The 26037-nt window shown below is 33.9% G+C and overlaps 2 protein-coding genes across 2 annotated transcripts; both read left to right on the plus strand.

Annotated features, from left to right (window-relative positions):
• The first annotated feature begins 21156 nt into the window (after positions 1–21156).
• LOC141719306 (uncharacterized) lies at positions 21157–21621 on the plus strand. Its single transcript, XM_074521678.1, has one exon. It carries the CDS (start codon positions 21157–21159, stop codon positions 21619–21621), a length of 465 nt encoding a protein of 154 aa, XP_074377779.1.
• Positions 21622–23789: 2168 nt separating this feature from the next.
• On the plus strand, positions 23790–25244 carry LOC141719307 (uncharacterized). Its single transcript, XM_074521679.1, has one exon. It carries the CDS (start codon positions 23790–23792, stop codon positions 25242–25244), a length of 1455 nt encoding a protein of 484 aa, XP_074377780.1.
• The last annotated feature ends 793 nt before the right edge of the window (positions 25245–26037 follow it).

Here is a 26037-nt window from a genome sequence, read left to right on the forward strand (position 1 = left end):
AACTCATAGAGAACTAACAACATTAAATCCATATCAAATAAAACACAAATAAACTCCCCCCCCCCTCTCTAGCTGTTACGCAAACCTGAGTATACATAATTGAAACTTGATGTACACGACACAAAATAACAATACAACTTACTAATTGTATAATTTACCTATTTTATTGATATTAAATTATTTTTCTACATCATTATTTCAAAATGAAAGCATTTGTCATCACAAAAGACAACATAGAAAATGAACAATAACAATTAATGAAGCTGAAAAAACTCAAGCCTTTGAAGAACATATTACAATGAGATTTAACTCTTACTAAGTTCATCAAAAATTTATAAAATATAGATGAAGAACACATTCGGTTATTAGTTTACTATAGAGAGCCACATTTATTCTCTCCTTCTCCATCATACTCATACATATATATGTATAAACATGAATACACTATACACATAAAAACAATCATATGAACACACAATTGAAACAAATTAACAAATATTTAATGCTAAACATGTTGATTTAAGACAACCACATTCATTCTCTCTATATATCACACTCATACCTATATATATATATATAATAAAAATGCATATAGATGTATAAAGAGGAACACAAGATATACATATAAAGATCACACAAAATAAATTAAATAAGTTAGCAAATATAGGTAATTAGGATAACGCATTAATATTATATATAGTCTATATGTAGTCTTATCTCTTTCAAATTAGTTGTTGATTAAATGTAATCCAACTAATAAATTTACAGTTTTAGGACTATATTTTTTCAAATCTAACCTAAATAATTTTTCTAATTTATTTACCCAAAAGTAAATGATTATTTAAAGAATACTTATATAATAATTATTGAATTTTTTTAAAATGGTTTAGAGTTTCATGCAATAAGGGAAAATATAATGGGTTCGTATTAGTTTTCATTCTAAGAAAATAACGACATCATATTTACTATATACACCCTTTTTATCATGTATGCAACTGATGACAGATACTTAATTATTTAATAAAGAATAGAAAAGTAGTGTGTTGGTTCAATTAAATGGCGGGTCATTGTTGTATTTCTAAGCATTGCATGTTTATTTATATGCATTTGTATACTTATTTTTTATTTAATTATTAACATATTTAAATTTTGTATAAATTAGTTGTACTTTCTATATATTTACATGTTTACTTAGATGTACTTATATACTTATTTCCTATTTTACTAACCTACTTTAATATTATACATTAATAAAATATTAATGGGATATACGTATTTATAATTAAACGAACACAAACCTAGTATATTCTCATTATTGGTTTTCTTGAGCTTTCTAGGACTTACTTAAAGTTTCTCATGTTAGCTTTAATGTTGATATATCATAGAAATCCTTTAGAAAATTACTCCATTCACCACTTGATTAATAAAAAAGAGAGTCTTCTTAACTGTTAGTGGATTTTCCTTGAAAGTCTTAGTTATTAGGGTAAGATAACATGTATGGTTCTTGGTATCCATATGCCACAACCTTTCAAAAATCTTGAGATTCTTATAATACCGAAATCGATTTTCTAGTTTGTCTCTGACGCACATTAACAACTTAAATTTTTTATTAGCTCTAATCTCACTAATAATAATGGCTCTGGTGCATAAAATGTATGTGATCATGTGAACGTATTTTCTACATTGACACACACTAGAAAGACCCTACCTTAGTTTGAATACTCTATTGATTACAATTATTTCCCCTCATACCAGAAAATTTTAATTGCAACATATTTTTGTGAAAGTCATCTCTAAATCACAAAATCTATAATACTAGTTTCTAAGAATTTAAATGTATAATAAATTGTTGGAGATTACGAGAAAGAGTTTTTTCTGAGTAATTCCATACAACTTACTCACACAAAATATATACATAAAACTTGCAACGCAATGAAATAATTTGATCATTTTTTATGAATACAAAACTTAGAAGTTTGTCATATTTATGCGGCTCGGTCTACATGGAATTTACAAGAATATTTGCACCTATGTTAATATGTAATTGAATAAGTACATGATTTAATCACATATAGAAATGAAAAATTATGAACTCGAAGACTATTATATTTTCATAAAAAAGCAAATTATAGTGTAGCTTAGCTTGTTTTAAAATAACATACATTTATAATCTTCATATGTACTACCTTTAGTTAGCAAGGAGAGATTCTTTATATATTTTGCATACGAGATAAACACACTAATTCACTACAAGAAAACTGTGAATAGACATCATAGATTAGACATTGGTCACCCATGTCACCAATGTTAAAAATATTTTTAACATCACCACTTTTAAAAGCGATGTCTTTAACTTTTTAACATCCGAATCATTAAAATATTTAGAACATGTGGTCCATCCCCCTTAGTCAAAAAAATATCCCGCTTATTACCAAATTCTTCCCCGCCTTTGGTCAAAAAAATTGGATGAAATTTTCCGCATTGAATTTTTTTGGCTTTCCTATATTCAATCGATTTTAGTCAAATTTATTATTTGAAATGGCATGAAATTTCCTATAATTTTTAAAACTTTTGGGGCAAAAGTTGGTGGAAATTCCCCTCTATTTTTAAATTTATATTTCTACACAAGTCCGGTTGTTTGTATCTAATTTGGCCACATTCAATTGTATTTAGTATATTCAGAATTTTTAATAATTTTATTAAACTATTTAAATGTTAGTGAATATTTTAAAAAATATGTAAACACACAATAATAACATTTATCCCAACTACAAATTTATATGGTATAAAAATATATGTGATGAAAGAACTTTTATTTAAATTTTTTGATACTTCCGTGAAATTTAAATATATATATATATAAAGTTTAAAAAATTATGAAAGAATTATTGCGTTCCAAGTCCACCCACTACATTCACTATATTTTTTGACAAAATATTAATGAGCTAATAATTAACTTGTTTTTGAATCTCTACATTAGAGTAGGTAGTATGATTACACGGGGTTATAAATTTAAGTTTTAGGGTATGGATTAGGGTTTTAGTTTTTAATTTATATCTCATTTATTTTGAGTAATTTAATACGCATGTGATTATTCGAATTATTTTACAAATTCGAATTTAGGGGTTGAGATTCTTACCATAGAGTGTTCCTACTATTTAAAATAATATTAGACCATCCAACCACATGGATGTTAAAATGGTTACAAGAAAATGTTATATGCAAAATTTTAACAATTTTTAATCATTAGACCTCGATTATTTTAACAAATAAGGTATCACTAAACTTAACTAAATATTTCACCACACAATCTTTTTCGTGGAATTTATGATCAAATTGACCAACTTCATGATTTTAATTTTTTTTATTAAAATAACCAGTTGATAAGATAATTTATTATATTTTTAATATTATAATATTTGTAAGAAAAAAGTTAATTAATTACAATTTTAATTTCCTAGAAATTATAAGAAATCATAAGAAAAATATTAATCGACACTCCCAAATTCGACCGGTTAGAGTTGAATTTAGTGCCACTTTAGCAGTCCCATTGCATTAGATATAACACACCAAATTTAACCCCTAAAACACCCATCCAATGGTTGAATTTACATTTAATAAAACCAAATTATAAGTAAAAAAACAAAAAAAAAATTATAAAATAATTTTTTTAACGCGAAGCCCCTCCTTTCACTCACATAACCCACCCTTTCTCTTTTTCTCTCACAGCCGTTATTTTTTTTCCACCCTCAAATCTCTCTCTCCCCACTATTTGTGTCCCTCCCACCATATTACTCTTCGTCGTGAAGGTAATAATTGGGTAGAGACCTAGGTAGATAATTTTTCAAAAATTTCCATTTTCTTAGTTTTAATTCGAATTAGACTTTTTACTTTAGGTTGTTTATTGATGTGTTTTGAAGTTACGAATCGATAGATCATTGAACATGACTGTGTAGATAATTTTTTCATGATTTATGATTGACTGTGTTGCTCCATTTACATGCTTGGTATGTGGTGGGGAAATTATTTAGATTAAGGTTTTTTGAGTTTGGTGGATTTTTTGTTAATGTAATTTTTTCTTTACAAACGTTCAATTGATTTTTGCCGGAATCGGTTAAATGCTAGTTGTTTGTAGTTTGGATATGAATATGAGATTGTTTGGTCAATTTTGAGCGTATTCAGTTGAAAAACTGGACTGAAAACTATGCTTTTTTCGAGAAATTAAGGTTGCTGGAATATGACTGGACCCGGGTAAACTCACCGGAATCTGGAAATTTTAATTTCCAACGAAAGATTTGTTTCTTAAAACTGGTGTTTGTTAATTCAACCGAAGGTGGTGGAATTTAGACTCGCATCTTTGAGCATATACGGTCAATTTAATTTTAGGCAGACATTTTAAATTTATTCAAAATATTTAATAGTTTGGGCGGGATTTTTAAATTTTTGGTGAAAAGTCAAATTCGACTACCTTGATCAAATTTGGCCAGTTGAATTTAAGCTGTTTTTTTTAAATGGTCAAATTAGCTTATCTAAATATGAGGGGTTTGTTAAAATGACATAATATATAAGTTGGTCCACATGTTAAATGACTGAATCAAGGAAAAGATGTGATCTAATAAATTCGACATCATAAACTTTAAAATTCTTGAAAAATTGCCCTCATTGATTTTCCAATTTTCAAATAGTTCTTGGCTATATGATATTATACTTCATTTTGATGTCTCTCAACTTTGTTTCTTTCATTTTGTACTTAGTGGCGCAACAAACCATATGGTTTCTCTAACCCTCTCAGTTATCTACCTCTTTTTAACCTTTTTCAGTTGATGGAAGTGCTTTGGGCCTGGATCCTATCACGTTTTACCTTTTCAATTAAAATTCAAATAAATTCTCTTGTGTAATAAAGAATGATTTAATCTCATTACATCCTGTATTTCAGAAATTCCATATATTGGCATATTAGTTCTTGTATGTTCTTGCAATGACTTGGTTTGCCAAATGTTCATGGTTGTGGTGGTTAATATGTTAAGAGACACCAACACCAAAGGTAAGTTGCTTCTGGAGAAAATTAAGGGTTGAGGTATTGTTTAGACCACTTCAAATTATTTTTATTTTATATCCTTTTCATTTATGAAGGAATAATATATGCAAAGTTTATCAATATGTTTTTTTTAATATTTTTTGTTTTAATAAAAGTATTGTTGCTTGATTGTCTGGTTTACTAAATATATCATTCACGAGGATTTAATTAAGTAATTATTTTCAAAATTTTATCTACTAACTTTTTTTCATGTTTATCAGGTTTTTAAAATATTTTTTGTTTTTGTTAAAGTATTGTTCCTTGATTAGGTTATAACTGTTCCAGTCATACGGTAGTACTAATAGCTGGTAACGGTTTAAGAGGACATAAGAAAAACTGCAATATATTAGTTATTCATTCTCCTAATTTTTGTAACTTAAATTTTAGGGAATGAGTGTACTAGCACAACAGATTAAGCATCATCTCTCCCAAGACTTTGAAGAAGGAAGACTGTGCATCTTCACCAGTGTAACAGATCAACTGCAGTTCAGAAGTACACGGTTTAAGTTCCAACTGTATCATTACTTCAAATGTTTGCTTTTCAGCATGGGTGATGGACCCTGGACCTACTGTGCATTATGGGTGTTAAATTATTAATATTATCAAAATAATTTCATTAGCATTGCAACTATTCTAAATTTTCAGATGTTGCCAGTAGCCGTGAACCATTTGACCTCTGCGAACAACATTATGGAAATTCCTTTAACCTCCCAATCCTAATTAACCAGCAGTGTAATTCAGAGCACAAGTTTAATAATGTCGGAGGAGCGAGGATCACTATTGCAGGTGTCTTGAGGATGAATGAGAATAAGCTCATGATTAGCATATCCAGAAGACTGGGGCACATAGGCTCCACGGGCCCACATGATGAATTTAAGAGGAGAAGTTCCAAAGGTTCATCAGATGTGAATTCAGGAGCAGTTCTCTAGGCTCATCAAATGAGTAATCCAAAAGAATGAGAATCTCTTAGGTTATTAGATTTTTAAACCAAAAATGAGAACGTTATAAGGTACATTACAAAAGGGGACAAGTGCAAGAGGATAATTGGAATTTAAATCGAAAAGGAGTAGGTCTAGTTGTCTGTCTGTCACGTGATAAATACAAAGAGAGAAATTTTGCAATGAATAGACACAAAGAACAGAAGCAAAACCTGTAATTAAATATCAAACATTATATTAGATATAAAACAAGGTTTATAAACTCAAGAAATATTTGCAAACTCACTCTACTGATATTACTGAATGAAGAAATCAATAAAACTGAAGTGTTACTAGTACAGAGAATAAATGAAATACTTAAACACCTATCTGCTAGAAACCAGGAACATGACCTGATTTTTCTTCACTACTTTCCTAATAAAACTCAAGTCCTCAGACTAATTCAGCCGTTTACAAACACGTAGCTGACTTATTCAAACCAAACAAGTAAACAAATAAAATGTTTAGATTAATAAATAATCCACTCAACACCCCCGTAATCTAAACGTTGCTGAGATCCTTGACACCCAGAAGTCCACGCATCTTTTCGAACTTCATTGCTGCCATAGCCTTTGTTAACACATATGCCTTTTGCTGCTCTGTGCTCACATGCTTGATAACAATCGTTCCATTTTCAATGCCCTCTCTAATGAAGTGGTAATGCACGTCAATGTGCTTGCTTCGACCATGAAAAACAGGATTTCTTGTTAGATCAATAGCAGACCTATTGTCAATATAGATTACCACAGGACCAGGCTTAACATCTGATATTTGACAAAGCAACCTATGAAACCATATTCCCTGGCACGCTGCTGCAGTGGCTGCCATGAACTCACCTTCGCAAGAAGATAATTCCACGCAACGCTGCTTCTGAGAGACTCATATGATCAGGATTTCGTCCCAATAGAATGCCATTCCACCCGTACTCTTCCTTTCATCGATGTTTCCTGCCAAATAACTATCAGAAAATCCTGATAACAAGTAATTACCACGACCCTTATGATAAATTAAACCATAGTTCACTCTTCCTTGCACATAACGGAGGATCCTCTTGACATCATTTTGATGTAGCACCGTGGGTCTTTCCATGAACCTACTTACTGCCCCTACAACATACGCAATATCCGGACCAGTGTGCACTAAGTACCGTAGACCACCCACCATACTTTTAAATTCCGTAGAATTCACTGATTTGCCTTTCTCATCTTTGTGCAGCTGAACTTTCGGCTCCATTGGGAATTTTACCGGATTGCAGTTGAACATCCCTGCCTTCTCAAGTATTTTTTTATCATAGGCTGTTTGTTTGAGCTCGATGTAACCGTCTCCTTGAGTAACTTCCATACCCAAATAATAGGATAATTTCCCTAAGTCTGACATCTCGAATTCGTTGCTCATCTGCCCGTTGAACTTAACAATGTTGGACACGCTTGTACCTGTGATGATCAAGTCATCAACGTAAACTCCAATGATCAAACTTTCTTCACCTTCTCGACGTGTATAAATGACATGTTCCAGGGAACAATTAACGAACCCAAGTCCCGAAGGGTTTTAGCACATAAACGCAACGAAAACGTAAATTTAAATCTTAAAAAAACGAAACCCTCCACAGGATTCATGCGAAAAATAATATTTAATTCGTAGTTCAGTATGTTTACCTTAAGAAACTGTACGTTATTGGAAAGATGGAGGTCTTTAATGGCAATCCAAAAATGATGAACGGAGATCCTTAGCAGCTGCTCCTCAAGTGTGAAGCACTCCACCGGTATCCACCAAGAAAACGATGTAATGAAGGAGGAGGAGATGGAGAGAATTAGGTTTTTGTAAATCTTTTTGGTTGAGACAAAAATAGGGTATATAATAGTATATTTATAGGCAAAATTTTTAGCTGAAAATTTTCCCATAAAATATTATTATTATTAACCCTTTATTATTCTCACTAATAATTAAAACACCTTTTAATTATTAATCCTTTTTCTAAACACTTTAGAAATAATTCTCTCACTTGATTTAATTTCCAAATATTAAATTCTTAATTAATAATATTAAAAACTTTTTCTTAATTAATTTATAATCAATTAAATCTCATTTAATCAATTATTAAATTTGCCAATTAATTATTTATTTCATAAATAAATAATTATCAGCCATTATTAATTAATTTCTCCACCATTAAATCATTCTCTTTTATGGTGTGACCCTGTAGGTTCAATATTAAGCCGGTAGTAGAAATAATAAATAATAAAAAACTATTTTATCATTATTTATATAAATTCTCTAATTCATTAAATATGATTAATTAATTAATCATATTTATTCTACATAGTGAGGGATACTTCTCAGCATATCGCGACTATCCGGATAATACGAATTCACTGCTTAGAATACCAAGAACCTATTCAGTGAGTAGTTACCGTACAATTAATTCATTCTACCCTGCAATGTCACGATTAAATACAAGGCATGGAACTTGTGTCAAGCCTATCTTATTTAATCACTTGCTTTCCCATTCACAATGCTTAGTTCTATTTAATGTAAATTAGAAACTCCTTTCTAATTTCATTCACTCTGGCCAGAGATTCCTGAACTAACATAAGTGGATCAGCATTGCACATTCTCTTCCTACACTGGAAGGGGTAGATCCTTTATTGATCATACAATATCTTCGTGTATAAATTTCTATACCCAGTAGAGCCCTTATAATTGTTCGTTGAGACTAAGAACTAAACCAAAGCATATGATGACTATGATGACCTCAAGTCTAAGGATACTTGTACAACTATCACTATGTGAACAACTGCTGACACGTGAGTGAACTCCATCAGTTGTTCAGCTGTGTGAGTCATGTTCAGTGAACTTATTCTATAATAAGCACCTACATACTAGCTATAGTGTCACCACACAAATGTCTATGAGAACAGACATCCTTCATAATGAAGCAAGCCTAGTATGTACCGATCTTTGCGGATTATTAATTACCAGTTAGTAATGCTACGACCAAAAACTATTTAAGTTTAGAGTTATCATCTTTTAGGTCTCATTATTATGATCTCATCACAATCCATAAAAAACTTTACTCTAAACTGTGGTATATCTTATTTAAACATTTAAATAGATAGAGCCCGCAATAAAAACAAAACAAGTCTTTTATTAATATCAATGAAATCAAACCGATTATATAAAAGTTATTCCTAAATCCTCATACATGATTGGCCTTAGGACATATCTCTTTCAAGTCCTTCCAAACATTTGTTTAATTATGCATACCAAGCGCGTGGAGCTTATCGCAACCCATACAAAGCCTTGTACAATTTATAGACCTTCTTTTCTTGTCCTTCTTTAATATACCCCTCCGGTTGATTCACATAAACTTCTTCATAGAGTCTACCATTCAAGAACACTGATTTCACGTCCAAGTGATGGACTTCCCATTCGTTTTTAGCAGCAAGTGCCAGCATAAGTCATACTGTCTCCAGTCTTGTGACAGGGGCAAAAACTTCTTCAAAATTAATTCTGTATTTCTGCACATATCCTTTTGTAACTAGCCTCACTTTGTGTTTGATCACTGCACCCTTTGTATCTCTTTTTAACTTGTATACCCACTTTAAATCAATAGCTTTGTGGTCTGGAGGTAGATATGTCAAAAACCATGTCTTATTCCGCTCAATTGCTTCAAGTTCGTTGTCCATTGCTTCTCTCCAATCACTTTCCTTTGCTGCCTGTTCATAACTGATTGGCTCATCTATACCAGCTAATAACAGCTCCTCTGTAACCTCATTTTCTTCTGTTTCATTATAGATGTCCCTAATCAATCTAAATTTTCTGGGTGGCTCACTTTCATCATACGATTTATCCAACTGATCTTGCCCCCATCAACATTTATTTATCGAGCAACAGGGGTCTGTGACTGCGGTGTTTGTATCGTATGTTCTTCTTCCTCTTCATCTCTTTCAATATTCTCACTTGGGACTCCAGTCACTACAAATGATGAAATTGCAGATGTATTTTCTTCTTCATGTCTTTCCCATGTCCAGCCCCTTGCTTCTTTCAAAGACCACGTCCCTACTGACATGCACTGTCATTGTATTTGGATCATATAAACTCTAAGCTTTGGTTCCAGGTTCTCGCCCGAGATGCACAACACATTTACTTCTATTGTCCAGCTTTTTGACATGTACACTAGGTACTTTCATATACGCAATACACCCTAAAATCCTCAAATAATCCACCTGTGGTTTTTCCTTTGACCGGGCTTCGTATGGAGTGGCACCCGACAAAGCTCGAGTAGGCAACCTATTTAATAGATACACAACATGTCTTATAGCTTCTCCCCACATATAAGACGACATATTTCGCTCCTTCAACAAACTCCTTCCCATAGCCACTATGGTTTTGTTTCGACGTTCCACGATGCCATTATGTTGTGGAGAATATGGCACCGTAAAATGTCTAACAATCCCCTTTTCTTCGCAATAATTCTTAAAGTCATTAGAGCAAAACTCTCCGCCTCTATCGGTCCTCAAAACTTTTATCACACCACCAGATTCCTTCTCAACAAGAACTTGGAATTTTTTAAAACATGATAAGGCTTCATCTTTATTTTTAATCATGTAAACCCACATTGCACGAGTAACATCATCAACAAACAACAGGAAGTACCTATTTCCGGCTGGAGTTGGTGGCGAGATGGGGCCATAAATATCCCCATGTACCGGGCCTAGTTGTTCCTTTGCTACAAAATCAGTTAGATGAGAAAACGGTCATCTTGCTTGTTTGGCCATCAAACAGCCCTCACAAACACCCTTTGGATGCGTAAAATCTGGTAAACCCCGTGCCATTTTATTCCTTGACATGAGAAGCATGGCTTGAAAATTAACGTGGCCCAAATGTGAGTGCCACAACCAAGAGGTTTCTTCTTCCTTCGTCAGTAAACACACATTTCTATTTTCTCTGAGAATCACCTTGTACAACCTGTTTACAGACCATTTTACTTTCAAAAGCAGCCTTGTTCCTTTGTTGTACACCCACAAATACTCACCCTTTATGATGACCTTGTTCCCACTTTCACACATCTGGCCCAGACTAATTATATTATTATACAGGTTAGGGTTGAAATATAGCTCTTTGAGAACATGCTCCTCGCCATCATTAGTCACAAAAGCCACAGTTTTCTTCCCTTGTATATTCACCGTAGAGCCATCACCAAACTTCACTTGCCCGGTCACACTCTCATCCAATTCCTTAAACTTTGCACGTTGACCCATTATATGATTGCTAGCCCCATTGTCAAGATACCATACATTTGAATTTTCGTTCCTCCCATCGATGGTGGTGTTGAGTTTCGGTGTTAGGCCTGCTTCATTCAACAACATTGTTTCTTCTTTGCTACCTTCACATTTTGCTAATAATAGCGTGGGCTCATCGTTATATGTTTGAGTTAAATTTACCTTATTCTTTTGCTCTGTCTCCTTCTTTGGTTTGCGACATTCTATGGCAAAATGCCCGTATGCACTACAATTGAAGCAACGCATCTTCCTTCTATCTCGACTGCTACGAACAAACTCTTTCCCACGAGCTTCATTACTACTACGTTTTCCTACTTTGTTCGCTCTTTTCAACCACTTTTCTCGTGTGAGAAGTAATTGTGTCCTTCTGCGTTTTCTTTCTTCGCCCACTCTTCTTCTGTAAGTAAGAGTTACTGTTCACCACTGACCTCTGTCTTCCCTTGTATTCTCTCCTCATGTGCCTTGAGAGAGCCAATGATTTCTTCCACATACATTTCTTCTAAGTTGCCAAACTGCTCGATGGCTGACATTATCTGCAGGAATTTCGTGGGTACAGCTCACAGAATCTTCTTGACCACATATGCTTCTTCAATTTTTTCCCCAAGTGCTCGGATATTCATTACCAAGCCATTTAGCTTCATCCAAAAATCATCGAGTTTCCCTGTTTCTTTCAATGTAAGGGCCTCAAACTCAAATTTAAGGGCCTGAGCTCTTGCCTGCTTCACCCTGTCCGCACCTAAACTCACCGTCTTGATCGCTTCCCATGCCTCCTTTGAGGTTTTCTTTTCAGCGAGAGACAACAGTACCTCATCCGGTATCCCTTGATAAATGAGTGCTAGTGCCCGCTTATCCTTTTTGTCTTCAATAACACCTTTTGGACCCTTGGGCTCAATCGCCTTCCACACACCATGTGCTTGCATAAAAACTTTCATCTTCGTAGGCCAAGCTGCATAATTTATCTTTGTCAGCATAGGATAATTCAGGCCAAACGAACTATCTTTGGATTTGTTGGGATCTATGTAGCTCTGATACCAGATATTAGATATAAAACAAGGTTTATAAACTCAAGAAATATTTGCAAACTCACTCTACTGATATTACTGAATGAAGAAATCAATAAAACTGAAGTGTTACTAGTACAGAGAATAAACGAAATACTTAAACACATATCTGCTAGACACCAGGAACATGACCTGATTTTTCTCCACTACATTCCTAATAAAACTGAAGTCGTCAGACTAATTCATCCATTTACAAACACGTAGCTGACTTATTCAAATCAAATAAATAAACAAATTAAATGTTTAGATTAATAAATAATCCAACAACATGTATAAGTATCCCACAAAAAACCAAGTCGAGCAAGGTATCACAAAAAATGGCACCAAAGTATCTTTATCTTCCAACAAGGTCGGCGATTGGCAAAGCGCTTGGTTGGAAATCGAAGAAATTTCGGTTGCATTGCATATGCACATATTCCTGACGAGAAAAGAAAAAAGCTAGATGAGATTATATGAGATTGTCAAGAAGTGTATCTTTACCGCATATGACAAAAGAAGCAAGGTCTATCGACTCTATAATCCACTAAAAAAAAAATTAATCTTTTCAGGTGGTTGTATGCATGATGAAGTAGACTTTCAGTGATGGAGTGTAAAAGAAAGAATTGTTGCTGGACTATTGTGTAATGATTGATGATGATGAAGATAACTCTTTGTGTAATGATTGATGATGATGAAGATAAATCAACAAAGATAATAGTGGATGAAGATAAATCAATAAAGATAATAGTGGAAATGATGATCCACTCCTCAGTAAAAGTTCTTAACAAATTCCTATATGTTGACACAATTGACATCAGAACGTAGAAGCAATAGTTTAGGTGGGCACCAAAAATATACGGAGTCTCCATGACATCTATAATGCAATAAGTCAGCTGGTACAAACAACCTTTATATGGTTATTCCTTTGTTTTGTTTAATGATCTACTAAAATTTTAGTAGTGCTTGAGTCACTTTGAGAAGATAAAGAATTCTCCCTAATTTAGGAATCTAAAAAAGTAGATGAATAATATGTTCTTACATATGTGCCATTGAACTTGTTGCGCATCTTCTTCTTGTTGGGACCCAGGTCGGGTCTTGGCTTTATGACTGTCCTTGTAGAATGAATGTCCGGTATTGGCCTTGGTGTTGCCCTCGATAAACTACTCAAATTTCAGAAACTAAACTTAACATGTTGATGCTTTAAAATAATTAAGATACTAATTTTTAAAAGAAAAACAAAAAACCAAAGTAATTTGATATATTCTAAATGCATTTCTCAGTGTAAATTAATTTTGCTGATCCCCGAGACCTTAAATCTTGTAACACTACAAAGTGTCAAATTTTATTTACAATTACAAAATTGAAAACCTTGATATCATAAAGTGAATCCATATGTAGTTTAAGATGGTCACATAGACATATATTTAAATATATATTTCATATAACACCCATAAAAAATTAATTAATTTCCTACAAAGAGAATAACCACATGAGAGTTAAAAGAATTATCTCAAGTTTATGGGTACCTAAGCTTAGAGTTTATAAGGGATAAGACTAGATTGTGGGGATACTTGTACAAATAATACACATATGTGTGTACATGTTGTTAAGCAGAGAGGAATGTAATGACAAAAAATTACATTAAGGTAATAGAAAAATTTTAGTGGGGTTATTAAGACATACGTCTAACATAACATATGTGAATTTAAACTTCTACGAATGTTTTTAAGAAGTACCAGTGCTAGAATTTAAAGGGACGTTTTAGATTCTTCTTACCCTCATCATTTTTTTAAAAATAAATGTCAAAATAGTAATATTATAATTTGAATAAATATATTTCGTAATATATAGATTTTTAAAAGTAAGTCATATATTTGAGGGAATATTATATTGGATTTTGAAATGATGCAGGTATAATCAAGATTATTTAATTTTCTATAGGAATAGAAGATGGATAATTATAGTTAAAAACAATAATTAATGTATTATACCTACAAAAATCATCTCATAATCTTTTTCTATATTTATATGGCTTCTCAAAATGTTTGATATTTTAAAAGTATTTTGAGTTTGTGGCGTTAAAAGAAAAAAAGCTAATATGATTAGGCTGATAAATATATTCTATTGAATATTGTATAATTTTTAAAAATAAAATACAATATAAAATATTATGGTTATAATAGTTTGATATTTTGAGTTCAAGCATGTAGGTAAAACATGATAGTGATGTGTTTATCATATAATTATATAGTTATTTAAATGCTATAAGGAGAAACCATCTATATTATACTATTATAATTAATTGGTTTGGTTGGTGGTTAACACCTTTCTAAAATATTTGCTACCACCTTCCAAAAAAAATTAAACACATATAATTAATTAAAAATATTTAATTTATGTATCCAACATAACTACAAACTCTATCATTTGTAGTAGTTATATCTATATTATACTCCCTCAGTCCCTTCCAATTGTTTACATTTCTGAGTGAGTGTCGACACGCATTTTAAGGTGCATAAAAAGTATAGTTATGTAACTTATTTTTACAATTTTCTTTTTCTGAATAAAAGTTGAATATTTTAGTTTTTATTCAAAAAACAAAATTGTAAAAAAAATTACAGAACTATACTTTATATGCACCTTAAAATGCGTGTCGGTTTTTTAAATAATTAAAAGGGACGGAGGGAGTACTACTTAAACTCAACTTCTTTACAAACTTTACTATACTACTTACATAAAAAAATAGTTATATCATTAATTTCATATTTACATTCAATATATATTATTAATTAATAACATATTGTTCAATTTAAATTAATTTAATAAATTATTTAATAATCTATTATTCTATTTTATATATTTTATTAAGTGATTTACTTTTAATAAAAAAGGTTAATAAGAAGTTGGGCGATTAATAGAGTTTGTAGTTAAATTGTATATATAAATTAATTATTTTAATAAATTATATGTGTCTATATTATTTTTAAAAGTGCTAACAAAATTTTAGAATAGTGTAAACGAAGATTAAATCGACCAATTATACCCTATTTTCCTTGAAAAATGTCTAAATTAATCAGGACAGCGCACGGATTATAAAATAATTTATTTATTTTTTATAAAAATAAGATTATACTAATAATAGGAAAAAAATATTAAAATTAATCCGTGCATCGCACGGGTTACAGGCTTGTTTAACATTAAAGAAGAATTCAATTATCAAATTATTAGTAACTTTATTTTCTGTGAGATACGAAATAAGGTCATATAGATATGTTTATTATAATATTTTTGTCCAAATTAGAAAAAATAAGGATTGAAATTTAAGTATCTAATTATAATCAATACATAAAAAAATAAGGGTGCTAAGTCCATTATTACGGTTTAAATAATTATCTTTAGTTTGGTGAGGGATGCCCTCAATGTCCAGGAACACATAATAAAATAAATATTAACTTTATTTACTAATATTAACTTGCACTTGAATAATTAAACAAAAAAAACCTTGCGCCTTAATTTTTGTTGATTTGTAACAAAGGGACGTTAAGTTTTCTTTAGCTATGCGTGTAGACTTTATGACCCATAAGCCGGTACAATTAGACGCAATTAAAACATAAATAAGACCGAACCACTTGAACCAGACACATCAAATAACAAAGTTTAGAAACAGTTATATATTAATACTATTTACACATGAAGATGAAAAGGAAAGCCGATCAAATTGCTGAAGAAGTATGATCAAAGAAAAAAAATCGAAGGAAGGAATTGAAAGATTGGGAAGGGATCAGACCAAAAAGAAACAAAAAAAATAATGAATCGATGAGTTAACTTCTAGAGTTCATATACCCATTTTGAATTCCAGGCCTTTTCAATTTATGGGTATTATGATTAATTGATTTCAATTGTTTAGGTATAATGTAAGACTTTATTGTTAAGGTGCTTTTGTACATGTGTCGATGTACTCGTACCTATCATCTCACCTATCATCTCAGTTCTTAATCCCATAATTTTACTCAACCTCTTTAATACTTAGTTATATATATATAATGTATATATATAATATGTATCTTTACGAATGTTAGTAGTCCCCGTTTATCGATCCCCGTCAATGTATATTGTTACTCGAATTATGACAAATTAGCAAGCCATCTGGATGTTTTTTAACATGTCATAGAGCCATATCAGCACTCGGTTAGTCCATTTAAATATGTTGACAGTAATCATGTAAATGCAAGTTAGTTGACTGCAAACTTTTTGAGTTCAATTACCCAACTACAAAGGTGTGAGTTCAATTATGTTTTAGCCCATTAACCTAGAAATAAAGTAGTTTAGATTAAAGGTGGGAGTATATAATATATATAGATAAATAGATCGGGTTTTTAATAAATATGTTTGTATTGGATTTTAATAAGCTCACTTCACGAAGGTTGTTTAGCCCAAAATACCGACCAACGATTTATCTTGAATGCGGCTTTAATATAGTACTAACTAACAACTTATGTGATGCACGAGTTTATATTATTGTGATATAAATAATGCAGTGATTCTAATATAATTTTACTGTGAATAATAATATTATTTTAGTTGGATATTAATATATTTAAATTGGATAAAAATATATACTATATAAAGCACTAAAAAAATATTATATTTCCGGATTAGAATTTAAGCTATCACTTTGTATTGGATTTTTAAAATAGATATGTTTTTATTAGATTTTAGTAATCCCATTTTATCAAATCCATTGATTCTGAGTAGTTGATCCGATTGTAATGACCAATGATTTATCTTGAGTTCGGCTTTATAGTAGTATAGAATATCGAACAACGCATGCGATGCACGAGCTTATTTTAATATTATAACTGTAATGTTCTTAATCTAATATGAATATATTATGCATAATAATAATTGAAAATTAATAAATCTAAATTGGATATAGATATATATTATTTAAAGAATTAACAAATTATTATGATTACAGATTGTAAACTTATAATATATCACTTTGTATTAGTTTTAAGAGGATTGTTTGTAATAGATCTTAATAAGCTATCATGTTTATACCATGTAAGCTCATGTTTGAATTAGATTTTAATAAGCTCATTTTAATACGTGAATTAGTACCAATTTTTTCGGTTGAGGTCATAATTCTGATGAACAATTTATCTTGAGTTTGGTTTAAATATAGTATTATAGATAACATGTGTGATGCACATACTTATTTTAATATGGATGTTATAATATTATATATGACTTTATTATGATTTTATTGTGCATAAAAATATTATTTTAGTTCGATATTAATAATCCTAATTTGAATATAGATATAACCTATCTAAGGATTAACGAATTATTATGATTTCGGATGTCACTTTGTATTGGTTTTACCAGGATTGTTTGCATTAGATGTAACACCATCATACCCAAGTCTATTGATACCAAGTAAGCTCATGTTTATAGTAGAATTTAATAAGCATATTTTACTAAGTCCGTTGGTCCCAAGTTTTCCCGTTGAGCATATAATACCGACCTACGATTTATGTTGAGTTTGTTTTAATATATTAGTATGAAAATAACAACATGAAGTTATCTTTAACGACATACGCTCTTTGCCTAGAAAATTTGTTCTCTCAATTAAAAATAGAAGACATTATCCATCCATATGAACAGACACATGAATTGCTAGTGGATGGTACCATGGAGCTTAAACATGCCGAGGTATGATCTTTGTAACAGCTGCATAAAATTTTATACATAACCTTTGTCAATATATCATGGTTCGATACTTTGAGGAGTAAAGATAAAAGAAACCAAGTACATTTTTAAGTCCCAGCTAATTCACTTTTCCACATTATGTCCTTGTCGGAAATGCTTTTTGTTACACTTAAAATTCTTTATAAATTCCTTAATATGTTATCTACATTATTCTGAAATGTACTTGTATAAGTAAATAAGAATGCTTGAACTATCAAACAAATCGTGGCCCTGGCTATCAGCCAAAAGTAATTAGGAGTCTATAAGGAGGCTTATGTAATCCTCAAAAAAGTAATTAGGTAATGGGAAAGGATTTTTCTTCGTGAATTGTGAATTGTGTATATGATTATATGTATGGAGTAAACACACATGACACAACAAAAGGAACCAAAGAAAAAATTTATATTCGTACATGTTTCACGCGAATATTTTAATAGATTTATTAGTCACTAATTACTATATTGAAACCGGCATAAAAAACCTATTGTTCCATTTATTTCTCTGACACTAATTTTTGTCATTCATGTACTAGCGATTTATGACGTGATCAGTTTTCAGTGATCTGCTCAATCCTCTAACTTTAGATCAAGCATGTCATTAAGCTACAAGTGCTTATACTTTATCCTTTGTCTAATGTTTTCTGCTCTTCACTTCCAGATATTTCCATCTGATATATACATTAGTGAAATTGTTGATGCTGCAAAGTCGTTCAGGTATATCTTGCAAATTTTCATCAGAGCTGGTCTGTTATATTGAGGTCTCACCAGAATTACCGTAGCCGAACGTTCATGATAACAGTCAGATATTCATTAACATTCATTATAGGTTAGAAATTTACCATTTGATCATAAAGTTTTAAAGAATCGCATGAAGTCTCATCTGAGCATTCTTTATAATGTTTATTGGAATTATCTGACTAATTATCAGTATAAGCTATATATACCCTGCTTATTATGAACTTCTTCAGTTACTTCATACGTTTGAGCTAACCATTGGCCAGGAGTGCCATGAAACTATCAAGGCAAATTTATTAATAATCAATAAGCAGTTATGTAGTAAGATCTTAGATAAGGTTCCTCTTAAATCTTAATAGTGCAACTTTATGGGAAGTTAATATTTTGTTTCCAGGATATATATGCTCACCTCTGCCTTTTCTAGAGACGAGGTCTCCGTTGGAGTGGTTCATAAGAAAAGTGCAGGACAGAATTGTATTGAGCATACTGAGGCGAGTTGTGGTGAAATTGGCAAATAAATCAAGGTCAGAACTTTTCATAATTGAAATCCATATAACAACATGCACTCTCGCTTTCTTGTAAGATGAATCTACTTATTTGTAACTATGAGCTTAGCAGGCAAAGATTTATGTTGCAAATTTATTAACCAATCTAAGTTAGAATAACATTGTTATAAGCCCTCACTTCTCTAAGCAAAGAGTATTGATCTCAGATCTTTATTTTAAGTAAGTTAGAGAAGTCATGCTAACGAGCTTGCAAAGCTTGACGATGATTCTTATAATGTGGCATTCTTTACATGTGAACCAAAAAATTTTAAGGATGCTGCAAAAGAAGGAACATCGAGAAAAGCAATGGATGATGAGATTACAACAATAGAGAAGAATCATACATAGAGACTTGTTGATCCTCCTGAAAATAAGAATCTCATAGGACTGAAGTGGGTCTATAAGATAAAATATAATAAAGATGGAACAGTCCAAAAGCACAAAGCAAGATTAGTAGCTAAGGGGTACTTCTCAGCAACTGGAAACTGATTTTACTGAAACTTTTGCTCCAGTAGTACGCATGGAGACAATAAGATATGTACTTGCTATTTGTTATATCAAGTATTTCTACGACATGACGACTAGAAGTAGCATGCGACGGGGCCGGACGAATACGTAAGACATGATCATTCAGGTGTCGACATGGACGGCTGCAAGAAGAGAGTCAAAGACGTGTAGAAAGATTCAATAACAAACCTGAAAAATAAGAGATAAGCATCAAAAAAGTGGAGAAGAACGTGGAAGATGGTAAGAGATATGGGAGGAGAAAAAATAGCTAACAAAGGGATAGAGGGCAATTCAAATAAAAAAGAGAGACAACGGCAGGAAGATTAGAGGGGGATAAATTGTAGAAAATACATAGACTAGAGAAAGTCTTCTAGTAGAACACAAAAATACACTACTTCTTACATTGTAATTCAGCTATGTGATTTTGATATAGTGGATCTCTTTTAGGCTGGGCTACAAATCCCACCCGCGGTTTTTATCCTTTATGGGATTTTCCGCGTCACCAAATCCCGGGGTTTTTTACTTGCTATTTTCATTATATTATAATCCTAGTTCTTTCATTAAAAACTTATAAATATATTCTTACCTTTAACACACATAAATTTGGTAAAAACAATTGGCGCCGTCTGTGGGAAATTGCTAAGAATTTCTACACACCTACATCATGTCCACCAGCGAACCATCACGAAACCCGACAAACACAAAAGGCAACGCTTCCAACAACGAGGAGATGGATGCAACGTTGAAAAAGCTACAATCAGAGATGGAGAAATTGAGATCTGAGAATGAATCCTTGAAGAAGGAAGTTTCCACTGCGATGTCCAAGATGAAAACTGCGAGTAAAAAGACAGTACAAAGTGTTGCTAGGCGATTGAACATGGACGATGCTGAGGAATGGGATCAACCTGAAATAAAAAGGGATGTCGTCATCACAGACCAAGATGGGAACGTCGTAATGACAGACAAGGACACTGAACGCTTTCGAGCGGACAACAATGACACTGAAAGGAAGGAACGAGATTCGGAACGGGAAAGGAGGAGGTCTAGGCACAGGAGATCGAAATCACGAGGCTACATCGCAGAGTCGGTGCAAAAAGAATTACAGAAAGTGAGAGAGATGATTCAACACATACCAGGTGTCCCCAAGCCACTAGAAAAGGCGACGCCCACAAGTTAAGCCGATTCAACCTTTGCTGACAGCATAGCTTTGGATAAAATTCCCAAACGCTTCACAGTGCCGAACATGAAGCTGTACGACAGGTACAGTGATCCACAAGAGTACATTGCACAATACAAACAATGCATGTCCTCGGTACCAATAATACAAGACTTACGGGAGCCTTGCATGTGTAAGAGTTTTGGATCGACATTGTCTGGGCCAGCATTGCAATGGTTTATGTCCTTACCCAATGGGAGCATAAGCACCTTTGCTGACCTGGTGGATGCGTTCAACATTCAATTTTCTAGTAGCAGGATCTTCGAGAAAATAACAAGTGATTTGGATAAGGTTGTGCAGAGGTACAGGGAACCACTACGTGACTACTTGACACGATTCAACAGGGAGAAAGTGACCATCACCAACTGTGACATCCCAACAGCTATCGAAGCATTCAGGGGAGGATTGGAGAGGGGTTCCCCACTGTATGAGGAACTCACAAAATACCCATGTAGGACAATGGATGATGTGCAGGCCAAGGCTATGATATAGGTCAAATTGGAAGAGGATCGAAGGGAAGAGGACGACAAGTACTACCATCCAAGTCAGAAGCTAACCACGATATGAACCAGGGAGTACAAGCCGTACTCCAAAATGACAAGGGAGGAACCATACACGAGGACTAACAGGGATGACAATCGTGTGAATGCGACAAAGGAGTATGCTGATTGGAGAAAAGACCCCAACTTGTCACCAACATATGACAGCTATGGATTCACCATAACACCTTCTGCAATAATGAGAGAATTCACGAGACTAGGTGATGTTGTCAAGTGTCCATCAAAAAGTGACAAGCCAAAGGCCAACCCAAATTCCAAATTGTGGTGTGACTATCATGGAGACTATGGACACAAAGCCTATGAGTGCGTTGCTTTGAGAAGAGAGATATGGTTCCTCCTCAAGAAGGGGTACCTAACTGAGTTCATGTCGAACAACAAGACGACAATAATAAGAAGAGACAGGACACCACCACAAAGAGAAAGAACACCACCAAGGGAACCACCTCCATATCACAAAGTGGTTAATTTCATAGCAGGAGGCTCAGAAGTATGTGGCGAGACCTACTCTCAAGCCAAACGTGCAGCTGGGGAAACGGGTGTGAGAGTGGCAAATGCAGATGTCAAAGAATACAACATTCTAGCTCTAGTGTTTGATGAGAAAGATAGAGGACATGTCAAAGTGCCACAACAAGACAACCTAGTCATATCACTCCCAATTGGTAACTGTCTCATAAAACAAATTCTAGTGGACAACGGGAGTGCTGCAAATATAATGATATTGAGTACACTGAATCAAATAGGATTGGCAGAGAGTGACATGATAAGGAAAACAACTAGACTTGTGGGATTCAGTGGTGAGACAAAGAGAGCCATGGGTGAAATATCACTTTCGATGTATGCACAAGGAGTAAACCTTTTGTAACGGTTTTTGATAATCGACGGGATTGACTCTACTTACATCGTCATAATGGGACGACCTTGGATTCATAATCTAAAAGTAGTACCATCCACATACCATCAAGTGATGAAATTCCCAATACCGTAGGGTGTGCAACAGATTGTTAGAGGCCAGAATACAGCCAGGGAATGCTACAAGACATTCTTAAAGCCTACAATCAGCCATGACACTAAGACAATACATGGGACGTCAATAACAGGTCCAGAAAAGCTAGCAGAAGTGAACCTTTCCACGGGTGAAAAGAAAATGTTGGTAGGAGAGGATTTGTCTCCAAATATTGAAGCTAACTTGGTTCAGTTCCTGTCAACAAATTTGGACGCGTTTGCATGGGAACACGAGGACATTACAGGAATTAGTCCAGACGTGATTACCCATAATTTGAATGTCGATCCACAACATGTCCCAGTACAACAGAAAAGGAGAAAATTTGCCGCTAAAAGAAATAAAATCATAAGTAAAGAAGTTGGACGACTCCTGAAAGAAGGAATGATAAAAGAGGTGGACTACCCTGAGTGGCTTGCGAACGTTGTCATAGTGCAAAAGAAGAATGACAAATGGCGAGTGTGTGTAGATTACACGGACCTGAATGAGGCGTGTCCAAAAGACCCATATCCTTTACCCCACATAGACGTCATGGTAGATGTAACAGCATGACATGAGATGTTGACATTTTTTGACGCGTCAGGTGTCTTTAATTAGATTCAGATGGATCCGTCAGATGCCTAGAAGACAGCTTTTGTGACAGACAGGGGGATATACTGCTACTTGGCCATACCATTTGGATTACGCAATGCTTCAACTACATTTAAACGACTTGTCAACAAAATGTTCAAAAACCAAATTGGACGAACAATGGAAGTATATATTGACGACATGGTGGTCAAGTCAGAAAATGCAGACAACCATGTCAGAGACCTAAATGAGGTGTTTGACATACTGAGACTATACAATATGAAGTTTAACCCATCAAAATGCAACTTTGCAGTGTCGTCATGAAAATTTTTGGGGCACATGGTGACAAGAAGAGGCATAGAAGCCAACCCTGATCAGATTAATGCTATTTTTGAGTAGATTAGCCCAACCAATGTCAAGGACGTGCAGAAGTTGACAGGATGGGTAGCCACACTGAACAGGTTCATCTCTCGTTCCTCAGACCGGTGCAAGATGTTTTATGACGTATTGAGAAAGAACAAGGGGTTTGAATGGACGGACAACATGAACTTGCACTTCAGGAGCTAAAAGCATATCAGACAACACCTCCATTGTTGGCCAAACCAAGTCAAGGTAAAGACCTGTACGTATACCTGTTGGTGACAGATCAAGCTGTAAGTGGAGTTCTAGTGAAGGAAAAGGAAGGTGTCCAACACCCAATCTACTATGTCAGCAAGAGCTTTATAGATGCTGAAACCAGGTACTCTTCTCTTGAAAAATTAGTCCTTGCCCTAACCATGACATCCACAAAATTGAGGCATTATTTCGAATCTCACAAGATACATGTTATGATTAACTTTCCTTTAAGAATGGTTTTGAGCAAACCTGAGCTGACAGGATGGATGGCCAAATGGTCAATCCGACTAAGCTCGTATGACATCTCATATGATGCGAGGACAGCCATCAAGTCACAAGCCTTAGCAGATTTTGTGGTTGATTTCAGTCAAACTCAACTCACACAAGCCGAAGAAGAACTGAAACAAGTGACTTCTCAAGTAGAGATACAACCGTGGACACTTTACATAGACGGGGCTTCCAATGTGAATGGTACAGGTTTGGGACTTGTACTAAAATTGCGACAGGGGGATATAATGGCATATTCAATCTGTTGTGAATTGAACGCTACTAATAATGAGGCCGAGTATGAGGCTTTGATCATAGGTCTCATTACTGTGAAAGACTTGAAGGTTAGATATAATGATGTAAATTGTGATTCACTTTTGATTGTCAATCATGTCAACGGATCTTATGAAGCTAAAGACAATAAAATGATTACTTACCTTGACATTGTAAAATTACTACAGTGTTCTTGTGACACCTTCCACATTCGACAGGTTCCTAGAGAACAAAATACACAAGCTGACGCATTGGCTGGGCTACGAGCTGTCTTCAAAGACTTTGATGTAGAAAATGTCCCTACTTTACACATCAACAAACCAGCCAATGAGAGAATGTTGGAAGTTTCAGAGGTCAATGCCACAAACATCAACCTAGACAACTCCGAAGACGGATGGATAAAAGTCTGTAAGGACTATTTACAACACGGAAAACAACCTGATAGCAGCAATGATGCCAGAGTACTAAGGAGAAAAGCGTCCCGCTTCACCATCTTGGATGATGTATTGTTCAAGAAGTCAGCCACAGGGACACTACGCAGATGTATAGAGAAAAACGAAGCTGGCATGGTGTTAAGAGATGTCCATGAAGGTGACTGTGGTAACCACAACAATGGTAGGAATCTCTCGCTAAAAATACTGCGTATGGGCTATTATTGGCCAACACTGAGACGAGATGCACTAGACTATACAAAGAAATGTGACGCCTGCCAAAGACATGCTCCCATTGGGCATCAGCCATCAGAATTCCTACACCCGTCTATACCATCATGGTCATTCATGAAGTGGGGAATGGATATCATGGGAAAAATGCCACCGGCACCTGGATAGAAAGTCTTCATGTTGGCAATGACGAATTAATTTTCAAAATGGATTGAAGCTGAGGCGTTCAAATAAGTAACTTCCAAGGAGGTTATTTCATTTATGCAAAGAAATATTTTGTGCAAGTTTGGAGTGCCATCCGAAATCATTTGTGATAATGGATCACAGTTTATAAGCGACAAGACGGAGGCTTTTTGTAGAAGATGGAACATTAGTCTGATAAAGTCAACACCTAGATACCCCCGGCCAATGGTTAGGCCGAATCCAGCAACAAAATAATTATCGACAACCTTAAGAGGAGATTAACTTCATGCAAGGGGAAATGGACAGAACAGCTGGCTTAGGTGTTGTGGTCAGACAGAACGATACCAAACACGTCAACTGGACAGACTCCCTACAGTCTAGTCTATGGTACTAAAGCTGTCTTGCCTACTAAAATCATGATGCCCACTGCCAGGTATGGGCTGCAGACGTATGATACCAACAGGTGTGAATTGCAACATGATCTAGACACAGTGGACGAATTGAGAGACTTGGCTAAGGTACGAATGGCCTCATACCAGCAGAAGATAGCAAGAAGTTACAATAAATATGTTCATGTCAAGACATTTCAAGTTGCAGATCTTGTTCTACGAAAGGTGTTCCAAAACACCATGGACACTGTAGCTGGAAAATTTGCAGAGACCTGGGAAGGTCCTTACCTTATAGACACGGTGGTAGGACGTGGTGCATATCAGCTGTCTACCCTAGATGGCATGCAAGTTCCTAGGAGCTAAAACACATTTCACTTGAAACACTATCA

This window comes from Apium graveolens, chromosome 4 (assembly GCF_009905375.1).
Source record: "Apium graveolens cultivar Ventura chromosome 4, ASM990537v1, whole genome shotgun sequence".
In the NCBI taxonomy this organism is placed as follows: domain Eukaryota; kingdom Viridiplantae; phylum Streptophyta; class Magnoliopsida; order Apiales; family Apiaceae; genus Apium; species Apium graveolens.

Coding starts and splice junctions, on each gene's coding strand:
- LOC141719306 (XM_074521678.1), top strand. CDS start 21,157: ATGAAGCTGTACGACAGGTACAGTGATCCACAAGAGTACATTGCACAA.
- LOC141719307 (XM_074521679.1), top strand. CDS start 23,790: ATGGACGGACAACATGAACTTGCACTTCAGGAGCTAAAAGCATATCAG.